This window comes from Mustela lutreola, chromosome 11, assembly GCF_030435805.1.
Source record: "Mustela lutreola isolate mMusLut2 chromosome 11, mMusLut2.pri, whole genome shotgun sequence".
Lineage (NCBI taxonomy): Eukaryota > Metazoa > Chordata > Mammalia > Carnivora > Mustelidae > Mustela > Mustela lutreola.
In genome coordinates, this window is record NC_081300.1 from 13,953,701 (window position 1) to 13,973,498 (window position 19,798).

The 19,798-nt window shown below is 34.8% G+C and overlaps 1 protein-coding gene across 8 annotated transcripts in view; it reads right to left on the reverse strand.

Moving 5' to 3' along the window:
- RELCH (RAB11 binding and LisH domain, coiled-coil and HEAT repeat containing) overlaps positions 1-19,798 on the reverse strand; it is a 105,804-nt gene that overhangs the window by 41,483 nt on the left and 44,523 nt on the right. For all 8 annotated transcript variants that reach the window (XR_009346104.1, XM_059140566.1, XM_059140567.1 and 5 more), the window contains 6 exons: positions 15,787-15,899; positions 11,106-11,196; positions 8,132-8,203; positions 2,922-3,062; positions 2,318-2,482; positions 368-515 (listed from right to left, as the gene is read on the reverse strand). Coding sequence is in view for 7 of the 8 variants with exons in the window: in XM_059140566.1 (XP_058996549.1) it covers positions 368-515; positions 2,318-2,482; positions 2,922-3,062; positions 8,132-8,203; positions 11,106-11,196; positions 15,787-15,899 (730 nt within the window). In the remaining variant the exon portion in view is untranslated. The remainder of the gene's footprint in view (positions 1-367; positions 516-2,317; positions 2,483-2,921; positions 3,063-8,131; positions 8,204-11,105; positions 11,197-15,786; positions 15,900-19,798) is intronic.

The following is a 19,798-nucleotide window of genomic DNA, read 5'->3' on the forward strand; positions in this document are numbered from 1 at the left end:
AAAGTGGAGATGATAAGCTTCATAAAGTGGCACTAGTAACTGTTCAGTGATCTTTTCATTGATTCAGCTCTATTAATGAAAGAAAACTTACTTCGGCCACTGGAAAAAAGGTTATAGAAAGACTATAGGTTAGGATTGGAATAAAAGTACAAATATTATAAAATAATACCATGAGGTTTTTTCATAAAAGATGAAGCCACAGTTTAACTTAGCTATCACACAATCTATAACCACGAGATTCCACACATGTATTTTAATAATCATGCTGTCATATAAAGTGATTTTTAGAAGTTTAAATAAAAACAATTCTTTGGGAAGCTAAGCTGCTCATGTTCTACATCTTCCTTTCATAATTTAAGTTCAGTACCTTCTATCTGTGGCACTTCACCATGAAGCTTGGCTTTGCTGGAGAAAGGTGCATTCTGTAGCACTAATGCAAAGAGAGATGGGATCAAGGACTGCAAAGCAGAAAGATACATGTGGAGCTTATGTTCATCCAGCCCGTGCTCTCCTTCCTGAAACATAAGGAGGTGGAAGCTAGTTTTAGTTTTCTGAAATTAGGTATTTATAATGCTCTTCCTTTCTGTGGCTATGAATAAAACATTTAAAGATTTGTATGGTAGACTCATAGCATAGCACCTAACGGAGATGTCCATGCATCTTTTCTTAATTTCTTTATTTTTCTTAATTTCTCTAAGTACATGAAAATGTGAAGAAGCACTAAGTCACTATAAAAGTAATATAATTTTTTATATGGAACACTTTACGGTGGACATCAGTCATTTCCATTTGTATGAAACTTCTTTTATGGGGATTTTTTTCTTTTAAGAGGATCTTATCCTTTGAAATTTTATAAGTCGGAATAAAGAAATTAAAGTGAGCCCCATGAATCATTTTAAATGTTAAACGGTTAAACCAGCAGCAGTGCTTGCTACTTTCCTTCGACTTCCAATCTTTTACAGATTTGGTGTCTATATTTGCCAGCACTGAAAGCATTTTAAAATAATTCAAAGCACAGATGAAATGTAGGAGAAAAAACTTCAAAAGGAAACAAAAGAAAGAGAAAACAGAAAGAAAAAAAAAGAGTAAAAGGATCAGTATGGAGCACAGAAACCAAATGTTAAAGTAGAAAATAGAATCATTAGAGACAAAAGTGTTTACTGCTATTCAAATCCACTTGAGATGTCATTACTATGCTGTAAAATAACAACTGTGTCAGAAATACCGGACACATGAGTTACATACTATCAACTTCTAAATTAGTTAATCTCTTCATGGAAGAATTACCTATGCTGAATACTACAGATATGTTTAACAGCAAAATGGAATTAACCATGTTATGAAATGGAAAAAGAAAAACAAAGGTATGGATAATTTCCAGGTAGAAGGAATGCAAACATTAAAAAAAGTGCTTTAAAAAATTTCCTAGGTTTCACAAAAAGATATACTTCAGTCTAGTTATCCATAGTTTTTTAATACCCTTTTTAAATTTATAGAAAAAACAGCTCAATTTTTAAAAATTAAATAAATATGTGTGGATACATCTAAGACTGTCTACAGAGTAGTTACAAGGCAAGAGCCTTATAGATTCTTTAAAATCTGGGGGTAGAATGGTTAAGAGTTTGTTATCAGTGACCCAAACCTGTCATTTAACGGCTATAAGACCTTGGGCAGGTTCCCTAAATGCTCAGTTTCCACGCCAAAACCAAAATAAAATTCAAAGACTTGTAAGAATGAAATAATAATGTTTTATTTATAAGGTATTTACTCAAATGCACGTAAGAGCCATTAAAGAAACATTAGTTTTTCTTCTAGACCCTAAAAGGGACCTCTAGTATAAAAATTAAATCAAGAAGTTACTATCTTTTTTTCAACTTTTCTTCCTTTCTTTTACTCGGTTAAAAAAAGTGTTTAATGAACTACTGCGGTGAGGGAAACACAGTTAAAGCATTTGACAACATGTAAGAAAGCTTTAGAGACTAGTATTTGAGTTAGCTCTGCATTCCGGGAACTGGAGCTGATACATTACCCAAAATCTTTAAATCTTCAGAAGAGACAAGGCAGAGCTAGCTTTCTCAATAATGTACAAGTGAGTTCCACAAAGGTGCTACTTCATTTCTTTTTTCACCTGGCTTTCGCAAAGCAGAACTTCCTCAAATCTCTCTTGGCTCCACTCCAATAAAAATCTTTAACTGGTAAATTATCAGAATGTTCAGCCAAGTGGTATTTTCTGTCTTTGCTCTCCAGCATTCTTTCAAGATGATTTAGAACAAACCTTTTAATTTCTGTAAACTGTATACATAAAGAAAGCATTTACCCTGAGAAGTTTTTCTATCTTGTTCAGCAATGTAGGTATAAGATGAGACTGTAAATTTCCAAGTTCTGTAGTCCAGGCAGCATAAGCCGGTAAAAATACTTGATGTGTTGCACTAACTACTCTTTCTGAGGGATCACCCAAAGCTGACAGCAACAATTCAAAACCCTGCCAAAAAGAAACAGGTAAAATTAAGATTTTTAAAAGAATAAACTTCCAAAAAAAAAGCTCCTCAATAAAAACACAGTAAGTATACACTGCAGTACATTTAGAAAACATTTAAGCAAGAAAGCAAGCCATCCATAATCCTATCATTCCTATTTTCTTGGAAGAAAATGTCACGTATCCATTGATGCGAAAACCAAAGAGAAAAGGTGGTAAACATGGCATGCATGTTGCCAATTTCCTGCCACAATACTATGGTGGAGATTGTAAATGAATCCTAGCACTCTTTCTTCTGAACTGAAGAAGTAAAACAAGGCAGCCATAAGCTGACATACCTACCATTCCTACTATGTATTACTGAGTAGCTGAATCAGAGATTTGGAATATTAACTTATTTGGAATTTTATAATGGAATAAATGGGGTTCATTCTGAAAAACATACCTGTTGATATTTGTCTGGATCATCAATGTATCCCATAATGATACCGAGGCTTTTGATCACAGCTTCTCTTACTAAATCTGCCTTATCTTCCATTAACATTTGTTGCAACATTGAGAGAACCAAGGAGCTACGTATTTCTTTCTGAAAGTAAACAAAAACACGTTTTTACTATTTATTTTATGCTAGCAGCAGAAAAGCACAGAAAATAAGATGGACATCCACATATTCTACACCCAGATTAAATACATTCATATTTTGCTGTTTTTTGGTCTTCATTTCCCAAAGACCTAAGACCTTACAGATACAGCTTGTCTGATTCTCTTCACCCTCTCCCTCTTCCTCCACCCTCCCTAAAGATAACATCTACCTTGAATTTGGTATCATCTTCTAACATGTTTTTCTATCTACTAAATATGTGCAAATCCTTCAAATCCTACAGCACACAGTAGCAGGCACTTTTGGCAAATGAACAAAGTCAACACTGCATTAAATGGAAAATGACTCTGCTATTAATACCTGTCTTTAACTCAGAGAGGAGCTTTCAGAGTTTTAATAACAGGAGAGATTACAAATATCTCTCCGTTAATCAAAAACATTTGTCTTGGGTAGGAGTGTGGAAGCATTCTAAAATCCTGGTGTTCCTAATTTTGAAGAACTAAGAAAAAAACAGGATGATAAAATATGAGAGCAAACTTTAAAAATACTTCAAAGAACTGCATTGCTAATCTCAGATGCTACTCTTTAATATAAGTAGCTGCATCTTAATTTCACACATTTTTTTGTGTGAAACTACTGCTATATCTTAATTTCACACAGTTTTTTCTTTTGTTTGTTAAAGAATGTTTTAGCCCAGTGAACTCTGGAACACTGAAAAGAAATGAAATTAAAAAAAAAAACAACAACAATGAATGTTTTAGTCTAACTAATGGCTGAAGATAAAATAAAAAGCTATCATTATATAAATTCTTGCCCTTACTTCCTTTCTCTGGATCATTATTATAATTTGATCAGTTTATAAAATTCTTCAAATCTAAACTTGTTTAGGTCCTTTTCACATCTAATGGTTAGAATACAATAAAGATAGAGGATGTGACCATTTTCATAAATTTACAGTGTAATTTTAGTATGCAGAGCAAGGTCTAACAGTCATCTTTAAATGACCTATTTTTTTTTTAAGATTTTATTTATTTATTTGACAGACAGAGATCACAAGTAGGCAGAGAGGCAGGCAGAGAAGAAGGGGAGCAGGCTCCCTACTGAGCAGAGAGCCCGATGTGGCGCTCGATCCCAGGATCCTGAGATCATGACCTGAGCTGAAGGCAGAGGCTTTAACCCACTGAGCCACCCAGGTGCCCCTAAATGGCCTAGTTTTTGGTTTGACTTCCTAGAAACTAAAATATATGTAATTTTACCAAATTTTGATCACATTTAGCTTGGTGAATATGTATTTTAGTACAGCCTTATTTACTTATCCTTTAGGATAAAAACTGCCCAAACACTATCTTGGAGATCTTAAAAGGGCTTCTGGATTGGTATCAGCCTCTGCAGCAGGATGGAGATAAGTGAACTTCAGCTGGGTATTTGCTTCACATTGGTCCGGGCTGAGGTCAAGTACGGCAGTTAGCTTCAGTATGCCATAGGGAACCCAAAGGACAAGTCAGGAGGCGTTACTCCATTTAAGCCATGACCACGCTGAGATTTTACTGTTAGCAGCTGAGGTGGGATATAAGGCAAAGGAATATCCATAGAGGAAACATTAAGTCTAATACCGCTTAACATTCTAATATCTGGGGCAGTGTAGAACAGCTTATTTATCCCCTTCATGCATGTGATGTTCATCTCTGCTTGGAACAGTAAATAAAAGGATGCTCAAAACTGACTCATGTATATCTATCTACATGATTTATCACAACACCAAGATATCAGTTTTCTCCTATGAGATGGAAAAATATTTAAAAAATTTCATCATGTACAGCTCCTGGAGAAGGTATGTGAAAATAGGAACTCCAGTGAACTGATAATAGGAGTATAAATCTGTGCAGTCTGGGTCGGAGCCAATTTAACACTGTCAAAATAAAAGAATGCAAATGCTGAAAGAAGCAAAATGTGGAGGTATTGACAGAATAGAAATTTAAAAATACAAGTTACCCGTACAAGAACCTACCAATAGTGTCTACCGTCAGGGATATAGAGTATTATATATATAGTATGATTAATTTTGGGTAAGAAAAATTCAAATATAAAAATGCAAACTGGAATATGCATAAATTTTTATTTTCTCCAAGAACTGATTAAAAACTATTAACAGGGCGCCTGGGTGGCTCAGTGGGTTAAGCCGCTGCCTTCGGCTCAGGTCATGATCTCAGGGTCCTGGGATCGAGTCCCGCATCGGGCTCTCTGCTCCGCAGGGAGCCTGCTTCCCTCTCTCTCTCTCTGTCTGCCTCTCCATCTACTTGTGATTTCTCTGTCAAATAAATAAATAAAATCTTTAAAAAAAAAAAAAAAAAAAAAAAAAAAAAACTATTAACAGCATATGGATATCTTTGGAGAGAATGACTAGGTAGGCCACAGAAGCAGTCTTTGATTTTCATTTTGTTCTTTTTTATACCATATGAAAACTTATTTTTAATGAAATAAAAAGAAATATTATTGGAAGTGAAACTATGGACTAGTCTTTTCTTCTTTATATTTTTCTGAATTAAAAAAATAAGAAATTTTACTTTTAAAAAAGACAACCAAGTCATCTTGGTTTCTCACTCTTCACCAAAGAATATGAGGTTAATAGTGTGACATAAATGGCTCATGCATTATCATACAATTCCATTTTTTATATCATTTTTAAGAACAATCTTACAAAACTGACCATTTAAGGCAAGGGCCAACAAACTCTGTAAAAGGCCAGATGGTACATGCTTTTGGCTTTGGGGGCTGTGAGGTCTCTGTTGCTACTACTCAACTCTGCTGTTACAGTATGAAAGCAGACACAGACAATACATAAACAAATGGGTATGTGTTCTGATAAAATTTTATTTACAAAAACAGCCTATGGACTAGATTTGGTCTACAGACTGTAGTTTGTCAAGTCCTCCTTTAAATTACAGTTGTTAAAATAACGATGATGTCACTTCATTCCTCTACCTACTCTAAGCCCTGGACCTATGGGAAGATACCTAAAAGAGCCTAACGGTCTAAAGGTCCTCATCTTTTTGGTGGAAGGATTCCTTTAGTCACTTAAAAATTAATGAGCACTGCAAACTGCTTTTATTTGGGTAGGTAATATCTACCGACATTTATCACATTAGAAATTACACTAAGAAATTTAAAAGCAACAGTAAAGTCATTTAAGGTTAGCAACATGTAAACATTTTAATGAAAATAACCTTATATGGGGCGCCTGAGTGGCTCAGTGAGTTAAAGCCTCTGCCTTGGGCTCAGGTCATGATCCCTGGGTCCTGAAATAGAGCCCCGCATCAGGTTCTCTGCTCTGCAGGGAGCCTGCCTTCCCCCTCACCCAGCCTGCCTCTCTGCCTACTTGTGATCTCTGTCTGTCAAATAAATAAAAGATCTTTGAAAATAACTTTATAAGACAAAAAAATTGGTGAGAATGGTGCTTTATATTTTGCTGCAAATCACTTTAATGTCTGACTTAAAAGAGGACAGGTAGATTCTCTGCTCTGCATTCCACTGATATGATACATTGCTTCAGTTGAAGTTTTTAAGAAAATCTGGCCCCACAGAGACATGTAATTAAAAAAGGGAGCATTTTAATAGCCTTTCCTGATAAGAATATATATTTTAATTCTACATTAAAACTGGAGAAGTGGTAGTTTCTTAAAGGTTAGATGCAATGCAAAATCTGAAATCATGATGTTGTTCCTTGCTAATAAACTCTAAATTCTGGTATATTAAATTCCACTAGTCAGGGCACCTGGGTGGCTCAGTCTGTTAAGTGTCTGCCTTTGGCTCAGGTCTTGATCTCAGGGTCCTAGGATTGAACCCCACACTGGGCTCCAGTTCCACACTGGGCTCCCTGCTCAGCAGGGAATCTGCTTCTCCCTCTTCCTCTGCTTGTGCACCCCCGCTTGTCCCCTGCTGTCAAATAAATAAATGAAATCTTAAAAAAAAAAAAAAAAAATCCAAATTATCTTGGAGTTTGCCCCTCTTTTTACCCATGTGTGATTTTGAGCAGTATGCACCGGTCACCTGGGAAACACTGTACCACACACTCGTTCCGATGCTCTTCAATATTGACACATTTTATTATAATCTCAAAAAATCACATTTGTTAATATCACCAGTGATCTCAGAAATATATTTATATACTTAGAAGCTGTGAAGCCCATGGTGGCAGATAATAAGTTTTCCAAAATTCTTGTTCTTACTTCAAAGTTGCAATTTTATTATTGGCAATAAATACCATCTACTTTTTTTCCCCATAAAGTGATAGGCTCATTTCACTCATTTCCATAAAAAAGTCTGCTAAATACAAGAGCTTGTGTGTCAGTGGTTGGTCAAGTAAAATCAGCATCTCATAAAAAAAGGCAACTAGTTCAAATCACAACTCAAGCCTATTTGAAATGCTCTTCCTGAAATTGCCGTTATACCTCAGGATACAGCAAAAGGTATTGATATTAGTATTTTCTATTCTGTCACACAAAATATTAGAAAGACACATACTCAAGGGTCAAAATTTAGTAGAATTAATAATTTTTTGATTCATCAATGTTATTTTTAAGTGAAACTGGCTTCTTCTGAGTGCATGGCAGTGATGCATCATTATCAGTATATTGGGGGAGGTGGTCACTGCCTTGATCAGTCCTAATGCACTGGCACTGTTGTCCATTACAGCTTTTGCACTGATCACGTAAATGAAAACACAGAGAAAAAGATGAAAACTATTTTAATGTTATGAAAGTAGTTTTCAACTCATGGACCCCTTTGAAAGTATCTCAAAGAACCTCCCAGGGTCCTCGAACCACAAACTTTGAACTGCTGATAATTTATTTAAGACTCATGCAAAACGGTTAATATACCCGTCTGCAAAGCCACATTATATCAACATGAGCCTTATCTTTTTGGCTCATCTTCTTCCTTTATTAGGATAGCATGCCCTGGGAGAATTTGAATTAAAATGTATAAGTCACTTGAAAAAAGGTTTCTCTATTATTAAAAGGAAAAAAAAGTTTTTAAGAAAAAATTACAATTCTTACAGGAAGGTAAGGTGCCAATGCTCCACAGGATTCTGCCACGAGCAGTCGTCTTTCTGGGTATTTGTGGTTAATCTAGAGTAAAAAATACACAAATCAAGCATGAACAACATAATCTCCTTTCCTCCAACAGGGAATTACTTCTCACAATAAATCCTGTTAAGAATGCAATAAAGCACCTTTTTTTTTTTTCCACTTCTGGGAATCCCTGTGTGCCTATAACTGGATCAGGAATAAGGGAATCAGAGAGAGCCTTAAAAATGAGGTCACAGGGGTTATCTGTTAAAGAAAAAGGATAAAGCAAAGATGAAAACATGGCACGGTGTCTAGAGGTAGAGGGCTTACCTACAACTAGGCTTTCCTTAAGATGTCAGAAGCACCTTTCTCCATCCCTAGCAACATTAGTTTATTTTTAAATTTGAAAAACTCAGCTTCTGAATATTATAAATATGGCTTATAATATGTGCCAGGAGTGACTCATCAATTCTCTTTTTTAACTAAGGGATTAGGAAGTAAGTTAATCAATGATTTAACCAGAGCCCTTGACTAGTGATATGATTTTGTTTTTAACGTAAGCAGACTTCAATCCATTCCTGTTTGTATATGCAAGATGATAGGGTTCTGCTGCTGTGATGGCTACACTGAACCATAACAAAAAATAACAAAAAAAATGACACATACTGGGTTTTGTTCCCATATGTCTTCTTCATAGAATATAAATCTTTCCTTGACTGGAAAAGAAGTATATCTGTTCTCATATTCCCATATGAAAAGGTGACATAATTCATTAATGTATTGGATGCCTAAAATTAAGAAAAGAAATTACATAGCAATCTACTGGGCAACAAACAGGAGGTAGTTGGCTAGACAGAGCCCCGATATCCATGTTTATTCAAGTAATAGAAGAGATGGTGGTAAAGATGTTTATAACTAATATCTGTAAAATATATTTTCCAGAAATAGTAACTTCAAAGCAGAATGGTTTGAATGTCAAAGCATGTTATATGTAAACTTTCATTTTGCTTTTCTTTAGTCGAGCTCAATGAGTCTTAAAATTAAATGTACATACAAAAATTAACTGTATCTCTCTATACTGTAACAAATAGAAAATAAAATTAAGAAAATTCTATTTACAATAGTATCAAAAAGAATAAAATATTTAGGAATAAATTAAACAAAAAAAGTACAAAAGTTATATTCTGAAAGCAACAAAACATTTTTGAAAGAAAATTGAAAACAACTAAATAGATGGAAAGACATCCTAAATTCATGGGTTAGATGGCCCATTATTGTTAGGATGGTGAGATACTCTCCACACTGATCTATAGATAAAATGCAATCCTTATGAAAATTCCAGATGCCTCATTTGCAGAAATTGGTAAGTTCATACTAAAATTCACATGGAAATTCAAGGGACCTGGAATAGCCAAAACAAACTTGAACTAAGAGAACTAAGTTAAAAGGTATTTGGAGTTTCTTTTTGGGGTGATAAAACTGTTCTAAAATTGATTGTGGTGGGAGCGCCTATGCAGTACAGTTGGTTAAGCAGCTGCCTTCAGCTCAGGTCACGATCCTGGGGTCCTGGGATCAAGCTCCGCATCAGCAGGAGCCTGTATCTCCCTCTGTCCTCCCTTGCTTATGCTCTCTTTCTGTCAAGCTCTCTCTCTAAAATAACAAGTAAAATCTTAAAAAAAAAAAACAAAAACTGATTGTGGTGATGGTTGTACAACTCTGTGGATATACTAAAAAGCACTAAATTGTACACTTTAAATTGGTATATGATATCTATCTCAATAGTGCTTAACAACAAAAAAAAGAAATGGAAAAAACGATTAGTAATTGTATGTACCTATGAATAACTGTACAGAATTGTAAATTTAAAATTGTATATGCTGTTCCCAAGTTTGACTTTCAATAATTAGAGCTTCACACCCTAAATCAGTATGCACTATAATCCAGGTGACATGAGGAGACTGTCAGAGACAAGAGGACCTTATATAATGTTTAGTTTAGATAGTTTATCTAGATAAAACTCAACTACATTTTAAAGAAAAAAAATGAATACTCAAAGAAACTAGGAATAGAATTCCAAAGGGCCATATGCTTTAGTGATATTCCAGAGACCAGTAATAAGAATAAATGACTATGCTATTTATAAATAAGGCCATGAAATCTGTCTTTTTAGGAAAGAAATCCAACTTTTTTAAAAGATGGATAAGTAAGCCACTCAATGACCTAAACACCAAGTCTAGAAAGTCAATGCCTGTGAGTTCTCCACAGGACTGGAATATTAAAATTCAATATAAAACCAAAAGTATTGTGAGTAAATGGGTGAGCTGGATTATAAATACAAAAACCTCCCACATCAACGGTTTATACTTTATACTCTGTATATATTTGCAATATATACAAATGTATAATATGTATGTTATTTCTCCCGCCCCCTCCACACACACGAAAACACGCATTGGCCTCGCTCTCCCTTGAACTCACCTCAGAGCTTTTATATTTATACTAACTCACTTCATTCAGATCCTTACCTAATCATTCCTTTCTCAGATTCCTGCTCTAACCACCCTTTCTAAAAGGGCATTCTCCATCATTCTCTAATCCTTATTCTGCTTTATTTTTGTTCGTAATTTATGACATACCACTTATTTCTTTACTCTTATCTCCCCACTAAAAGATCTTTGTCTTTTGTTCAGCACTGTATGTATTTTGTTCATTACTGTATGTAACGACTGCAGCACTACATGGCAATATAACCAGTGTCTCTTAACTATTTGCTGGAAGACTGAAGAAAGCAAAGCATCCCAGAGCATTCTTAAGTGCTATGAAATTACTGTGCTGGCCTACAGATATAGGAGCATAATTTAGATTCCACATTATTTCCTACTGGCATTTAAAAGAGAAAATAAGAGCACTTATAACAGGTTAGAATATAATAGTGAAGGGAAAACCCAATACAGTTATTTACCTGTTCCCAACACTGTGGTAAAAGTTCAGCCTCTACGCGTGTCGGTCCAACATGACGTGCAAACGCCACACAACCCGTCAGGATCATCTGCCTGAAAAAGAACAGAAATTAATAAACAACTTGTATTGCATGAGAAGGCACAACTTGCCAAGGGTTAAAAAGAGCCAGCTCTGTAATTCATATAATATACAACATTTTTAGTGACAGCACCATTTGTGAGACGCTGAAAGAATTCTCTGTTGGTATGACGCTTAATCTCATACCTCCTAAATTAACTTCCCATACATGCATTCTGGGATACTATGTCTAAAGCTTTAGCTTCTACTGAATTTCAGCTTCTAGACACTAAAACAGCCAGTCATTATTTCCCCAATGTTTCTATAATTATAATCTAAAAACGGTATTTCTTAAATTGGAATTTTATACACAAGATAAATGGGGTAGGCAGCTTCTGACGTGGCTCTCAATGTTGTCTACCTCCTGATATTCATGCTCTTAGGTCATTCCATATCCTTGAGTATAGACTGGACTTAATGATTTGCTTTCAATGAACAGAATAATGGCCAAAGTGATGGGATGTCACTTCTGAGATTGGGTTATAGAAGTCTGTGATGTCCATCTTTGGGAGCCTCTCTACTGCCTTCTCAGCTGGCATGCTTTGATGAAGTATGTGAGGCCCTGCAGCAAGGAACTTAAGGAAACTCTGGCTGAAAGCCGCTAAGAAACTGAGGGCCTCTTCACAAACACAAGAGAAACTGAATCCTGTCTGTGATTCAACTATTTGAGTAAGCTCAGAAGCAAATCCTTGAGCCTTGACAGGACGACAGCCTCACCCAACACTTGAGTACAGCCTTATTTAGAGACCCAAGCAGAGGACCCAGATTAAGTGACTCACATAAACTGCAATATAAAAATAAATGTTATTTCAAACCACTTTCTTTTGGGATAATTTGTTACAGAATCAGTATATAAATAATATAGTAACTTCACTTGAATTGACAGATTTGAAACTTAAGAAAGTATAAAGCTTTAAATATGATTTTTCACTCTTCAGAATGAAGCTCATTTTAAATGACTTTAAAATGCTGAATTATAAACTTTTCCTCTTTTATCTAGTTCAGAACAGTAAAACCTCATGGGGGAAAAAGTATGTTTTCAATACATGTTTTAAAGTAGGCAGCTTCTAAGAAAAACAAATTAGAATGTTTAATTCATATTAATTACAGAAACAGCATTTTAAGCCCAAGCACTGCCCACTGCTACTTCTCAAAATAAGTCAACTTAACTTTAACTGCAAAGTGACCTTAAATTTTCTTTCAGGTTAGAAGAATAAGAGTACCTGGACAACAATGAGGAAAATACTGAGCCGGTGTATCTTCATTGTACACTGCCCCTTATTCTCATTTTTATCTGGTATTTTTATCTATCCGATTCCCCTTTATATGTATATTATTATCTTCTATGCCTATTTCTCAACATTCCCTTTGCTTTTCTATTTTCTTCTACTTTGGAGAGGCAAACAAAGTGAATAAAAGAAAATAGGCGGGGCGCCTGGGTGGCTCAGTGGATTAAGCCTCTACCTTCATTCAGCTCGATAATAATCTCAGCCCTGCACTGGGCTCTCTGCTCAGCAGGGAGCCTGCTTCCCCCTTTCTCTCTGCCTGCCTCTCTGTCTACTTATGATCTCTCTCTCTCTGTCAAATGAATAAATAAAAAAAAAAAAAGAAAGGGCGCCTGGGTGGCTCAGTGGGTTAAAGCCTCTGCCTTCGGCTCAGGTCATGATCCCAGGGTTCTGGGATCGAGCCCCACATAAGGCTCTCTGCTCTGCAGGGAGCCTGCTTCCTCCCTTCTCTCTCTTTCTGCCTGCCTCTCTGCCTACTTGTGATCTCTCTCTCTCTGTATCAAATAAATAAAAATCTTAAAAAAAAAAATGGGAAAAGAAATTCTAAGATATACAGACAGAATTTTAGCTGCCTGTCCCCCAGTGGAAATTGCCCAATATCTGAACATTGTTTTTCCCCCATTAGTATCTTAAAATCGTGAAAAAGCATATACATTGGTTCCACAAATGCTGGACTTGTGTAATAAATGAATTTAGGTAAAATGTAGGCATTTCAACATTTGCACGAAGTATACACTTGTATGAAAACTTCATGTGAAATAACTTTAATCATGAGCCACCGTCTACATACTAAAGATGTATATACTTGTTGAAAAAATGCTAGGCCCCTCAAGGCAAACTTCTTAGCCAACAAGAGTTAATTTTAAAAAGTATGACAATTTTGAAAATCAGGTTGAAAACAGAAGAGGTCCGATGGCCTATTAACAGATTATTAACGGCACTGGAAACAGGCTTCTGTTATGGTAAAAATTAATGTTCATTTGGGGCACCTGGGTGGCTCAGTTAAGCATCCAACTGTTGACTTCCGCTCAGGTCATGATCTCCACCCGTGTGGAGCTCCATACTCAGGAGGGAGCCTGCTTGAGATTCTCTCTCCCTCTCCCTCCTCTGCCCCCCACTCACACACATTCTCCTTCTCTCTAAAATAAACAAATAAATCTTTAAAAAAAAATTAACGTTCCCACTTGTAGAAAAATCACAGGACAGGGACCATTTAACTACTATTTGATGCAGGTAGAAATATGGCGTCAGTTACAGTTGTTAGCAAAGAATAGGCAAAAAGCACCAATACTAAGCATAATATTAAGTTTTTCTTAGGATATAATCGAAGAAGCCTGAGGTTTATTAAGTAAGGAAAAGTAACAATTAATTATATGGTAAATATATTACACTTTGTTAATTATATACACAGTGAGTCAACTGATAGGTATATTTTAATAAGTACTTATGTATCTGAAAGGTGAAAAATTTAAATGTGAACATGAGTGCAGAATTCCTGTCATATCAGGTAAATTCATTATTTTGTAGGAAAGTAATAACAAAAGTTTATTTCTCTCTTTCAAAGAAACATGCAAACCAAAGCTGTTTCACATTTTAAATAATCGAAGACAAAATTCTAAAACATATTCAAAAGATATTAATGTTTTTCATGTTGGAATAGATCTTCAAATCTAAAGAGAATAAAAAGTCCATACCTGAATGAAGTAAGGCTAACGGGTACTTTTGGCCACCAGGTGGCAGCTATTAGCTTCACATGTGAGTCTATGAAAACAGGCTAGAGATCTCGAGGCTTTTGCCTTGTAAATTTAAAAATAATGTAATCAATGGTATTTAGTTATTAATTAAGTCATGAAGACAGGGAATAGTATTTTTACCTGACTTTACTTAAATTCAATTAATTAACATATAGCATTATCATTAGTTTCAGATGTACTTTAGTTATTCATCAGTTGCGTATTAAACCCAGTGCTCATTAAATCACATGCCCTTAATGCCCATCACCCAGTTAAACACCATCCCTCCACTCTGGCCAACCAGCAACCCTCAGTTTGTTTCCTAGAGTTAGTAGTCTGGGAATAGTAGTTTTCAATGCGAAAATAGAATATTAATTTTCCTAAACAGCACCATCAAATTGTTCTGCAAAATTTTCAGTTTGCAATGAATGGGGATTTAATTTGCTTTCTTTCTATTCGACCAGAGGTGTTGTGAGGTGCTGGTGCAGATTCATCTTGACTGGATCCTGAAAGGACGTGTTTCTCTGCTCGCCCAGGTATATTTTGGTAAGAAGGGGAAAGAGATATATACTCATAAGGTTTTAAAGTCTGTATGACTGTTTTTATTCTCAGAGTTGAGAGATCATTTGTATTTAAAATTTTGAGCTTTACTTGTTCTACGGTTCACTCTTAAGATTTTCCAACATTTTCAGATGAGGTAAAAATGTTGACATTCAGTGAAATGAGTACTGAATATATAAAGTTACCTAATCATTAGGTACTGTTTTGCAAAAGTATTCATTAAAATAGAAAATTGTAACAGAAAAACATTTCAACTGCCCAATTTCACCCATCCATTGCTTATTTAACCTACTGACCCACAAGGATGTTTTGTTCATGTTCACATTTGCATAGCTTCACTTAAAAGTTTCACTTTTATTTAAAGGTTTTACTCTCTGTGGTAAACATCACTGTTGCTTGACCAAAACCTATTATCAATTCGTCTGGAAAGTCACCCTGATGTGTGTCCCTTCACTACTCTCAGATAGAACTCATTTCTTCACTCAGGTATCAATAGTTGAGATTTGAGTCACAACTAGCAAAACAAAATACTGTATTCCTGTAGCCACACAGTTAACTGGTTTAAAAATAGCCCAGTGATGCAGAAATTCATATGTTAAATATTTAACTTCTGTTGAGAAGTCATGACATATCTAGTTCATCTGTGGGAAAAGGGGGAATATTAAGCAATTCTTTAAAATCAAAAGTGAAGGACAAAGGCAAAGAGATATCTGAATCAGAAGTCTAAAGGTAGCTAATATAAAAGTGTACAAATTCAACATGAGTAACTGGAATAGTAAGAATGGAAACACTAAAAAAAAAAAAAAAAAAAAAAAAAAGGAAGCACTGCAGAACTCTGTGAATGGGGCCAATGTTTCCTCTGCTTATTAAAATAAATACTGGGACAGAAAGAAGGCACTTAGATTAAAATGCAATCATGATGCCAAATGAGTAAAATTAATGAATCAACACTATATGTGTTTCCCAAAGAAGTAGTCCTACATACCTTTGCTCATCATCTGGCCTCTTGATCAAATTGAAAAGTATGTGGAGAAGCTGGTCTCTTTCTTTAGGCTCAGGATGCAGGCATGCCGTGCACAATATGAGGGGGATCAACTCCTGAAGAAATATGAAGGTGGAAAAATGCAAAGTAAAAATGCATTGCAAAATATTCATTTTTCCAAACCCCAGAGTATTTTTAAATGGACATTTAAAATGAAATAAACCTCAACATACAAAAGAGCAAATTCTAATTTTGTAAAATAAGTAATTCAAGAGAAAACACTGAAACATGTATTTATGTGTTGGTTGTAAAGAAAGTAAAGAATCACAACGTAATCAAGTTACTAAAGATTCTACGAACCTTACTTCCTCATCCAGTCCTTTCTAATGGTCTACTAGCTTTTGCACTAAGTAACATTCTATCTTACTTTAAGCTGATACAGTAATTTTAATTTTGAAAGTGTTTTAAAAAAAACTTGCAGAAGTTAACTATATTTTAAAATTTAAAAAGCTAACAGAAAATGAAGACAACTCATCCCACTTCCATAAATACAATATTATGTCTTAATTAAGACTACCTATAATTAAAAATTTTGTACCCTTCCCACATAACCACATGGCTAATTAAAAAGAAAACCATTTTCACGGATGCCAAACGCTCTCAGCATTGCTGTAGAAGTATTAGGAGAAATATTTTATGTTCAAATGGAAATTTTAGTAATATCTTATTTGTTGCACATTCAACATGCAGAGGTAAATTCAGTATTTTGTAGGAAAGTAATAACAAAAGTTCACTTCTCTCTCCAGAAGAAATATGTAAATCAAAGTTGTTCCACATTTTAAATAAACTAAGACAAAATTCTAAAATATATTCAAAAGATATTAATGTTTTTCATTTTGGAAAAGATTTTCAAATCTAATGAGAATAAAGGTCCAAAAGTGTCAAATATTTTTGGAGGAAAACTTTTTCTAAGTTGTAAAAATAATATTCTATAGTTAATCTAAGGAAATCAGTGTGATGTAATAAGAACAGAATGATTACTCCCACCATTTCTTTTTCCCATCTATCTTCCTACCCACCAAAAAGTGCTAGTAGATTTAAAACAGAAACTGATGGGGGCACCTAGGTAACGCAGTGGGTTAAGTGTCTGCCTTTGGCTCAGGTCATGATCCCAGGATCCTGGAATGGAGCCTAGCATAAGGCTCTCTGCATGGCGGGGAGTTGACTTCTTCCTCTCCCTCTACCCCTCCACTCTACTTGTGCTCTCTCTCAAATAAATAAAAAGAATCTTAAAAATATATATATATAAAAGGAACTGATCACTATGTAATAAGGAACAATATCCCGTAGAAAAGGCTAGACTGTAGAAGTATTTTCCCATTCTGAAGATGCTCCCTTAGAAAAGGATGATAAAATTTTTAGCAGAGTTGAAACTACAACTTAGAGGAATGACCACAAGCCCCTTCCCATTATTTCTCAAGTCTTTATGTATTATTTCAAAATTATAATTACCTGGTACAAATCTTTAATTGAAGGTACAAAGACATACATAAGAGCTAAGAATAAATCTGATATGAGCTGATCTGGTATGAGCTGAGAAGTAAGAACAAATTTAAAACATTTATTCTGTCATCTTTGTATCTGGGCCCTCTGTAGTTTTTACATTAGTGAGCAAATGAAAAGCAAAACTAATAAAAAGTAATAAGGGAAAAAAAATTTGTACTGGGAATGGAAGACAAAGTATAGATCTTATATTGTTAAGTAATGTAAGTAAAAAGTAAAGTAAAAAAAAAAGTTAAGATCTTATATTATTAAGTAAAATACTAGAGTAGGAGATTATTAATAACAAGGACTATCCTAATCCTTAGAGGATTCCATTTGGACTACTAAGAGCCAACGATACTCATGAGAGAACTGAGACATTGCATCAGCATATCCCATTGAGAAAAGAACCTTAAAGATGAAAAAGCAGTTATTCTAGAAGGCACTAACAAAAGGAGAAAAAATATTAATGCATGAAAATCAAGAAAGACTCTAAATATTTTATTTATATTTTCCCCTCATGTCAGATCCTTCTTTCCTGAGTTTTCTTGCTTCTCCTCAACCTTCTTCCTGTTTCCACTGTCTCTACATACACACTCTTCCATTCTCCTCTTACTGTATTTCTCTTTTAAGTTTTGTAATGTAGATATTTGCTATAATTGCAAATGCATACATATACACTGTTGAAAACATAAAGTACAATTATTTAGCTTTTTTATCTGAAAACAAGCATAGCAAAATAATTGTTACTATTTATTCTTTGTGCCTTTCATTTTCAGATCCTTAATCAAAGAGGAAGGTTATATTCTACATTAATATAAAGAATCTTTTAACTGAAATATGGCCATAGATGTGCCAAAACTGAAAACCTAACGAAAAATCACAAACTTCTCTGATTTTTAGTTTCTCTAAGTAAAACATAAGAAGAATTAAGATCAGGACAGAAATGGGAAATATTTCATATACAATCTGCAATTTCCTTCTTTATTGCTCATGCAGAATTAGTAATTTTTCCCTGTGAGATCAAAGTTGGGCTCACAAAGCCTTAGCACTTACCAAAGCACTTCTCAACACAGCAGCTATTCCCAACCAATTCGAACTGACACATGGGAGGAAAACCTGTCACTTCTTGAACCTTTATGAATTTACCTTCTTGTATGCTTATGAATTTAGGACTTTGAAGGAAAATACTTTTCACTTTTCTGAATCACAGTAATAAGTTATATTGCCATTTGCTTTTATTTCTTGCTGGCAAAGTTAACAACATATGGGAAGTCATTGCCAATCATTTTTGGATATTCCACGCCCAGGAGAACTGAGCACATCTTGACACATTAATGGCTCAAACAGCTGTAACTCAGTGTATAAAGTAGGTCAGTCTCTTCCTCTTAAAGAAATACAGAGCTGAGAAGAGGCCCAGTAAGTGATGGCAGAAAAAAGTGGAAAGAGTAGTCTGTTTCTCACAGATCATCAAGGATTTTAATTGCTAAGTTATTCACAAGTTCTATTTGTACAAATTCACTCATTTATTCAAAAGTTCTATTTGTACCACCCTTGAAATAAAGAATTCTGTACATATGTATCTGCTGTTGTATATTCACATTTATTTACTGTGATTTCATCTCTTTCAAGCCTCTGAAGTATTAATATATCCACATCACAATCTATTAAGTCTGTATTCACCATTTTTACACTATTCATAAATATATAGATATGAACCAATATTCTCTCTTTGGTATCATGTCTCCAACAAAGAGGTCTAGTGTTTTAAAAACTTTCCTTATAATTCTTGAATGAAACATTTAAAATGTGGTAGCTAAAATTTCCTTCAGGAGGCAAGGTGGTAGCTTTTTTTTCCCCCAGGGTAGTAGTGGTTTAAAAATGACTTGAAATGATTATATACAAAAAATGTATTGAGAATAGGAGAGCAATGTCAGACATCTTATCTAAATCTCAAGAATGTTTCACATGGGATGCACAGGTGGCTCCGTTGGTTAAACATCAGGTCATGATGCTGGGGCCCCCAGTGCAGGGCTCCCTGTTCAGTGGGAATCCTGCTTCTCCTTCTTCTCTAGCCCTGCTTGTGCTCTCTTTCACTCTCTTGCTCTCAAATATATAAATAATCTTAAAAAAAAAAAAAAAGGAATTTTTCACATGAAAAGATCCTTAAGCAAATCAGATTTAATACTGCACGTTGATTTAAAAAAAATAGTAATAACCATGGTAAGAAAATACTATTGCTTTGGTAACATTATATTCAAAAGGTAGTGGCCCCCCCCAACCACACACAAAAAGTTACTGAGTCCATACCTCAAGGCAACAGAAATCTTAAATATTTTATTTAAAACATGCTTTAGCAACTGGTAGTACTCAATAAGTGTGTACTGAAGTACACACTTAATATAAAACAGATCTCCTACTAATTACTAGGGAGGAAATCTAAAACAGATGTCCTACTAATTACTAGGGAGGA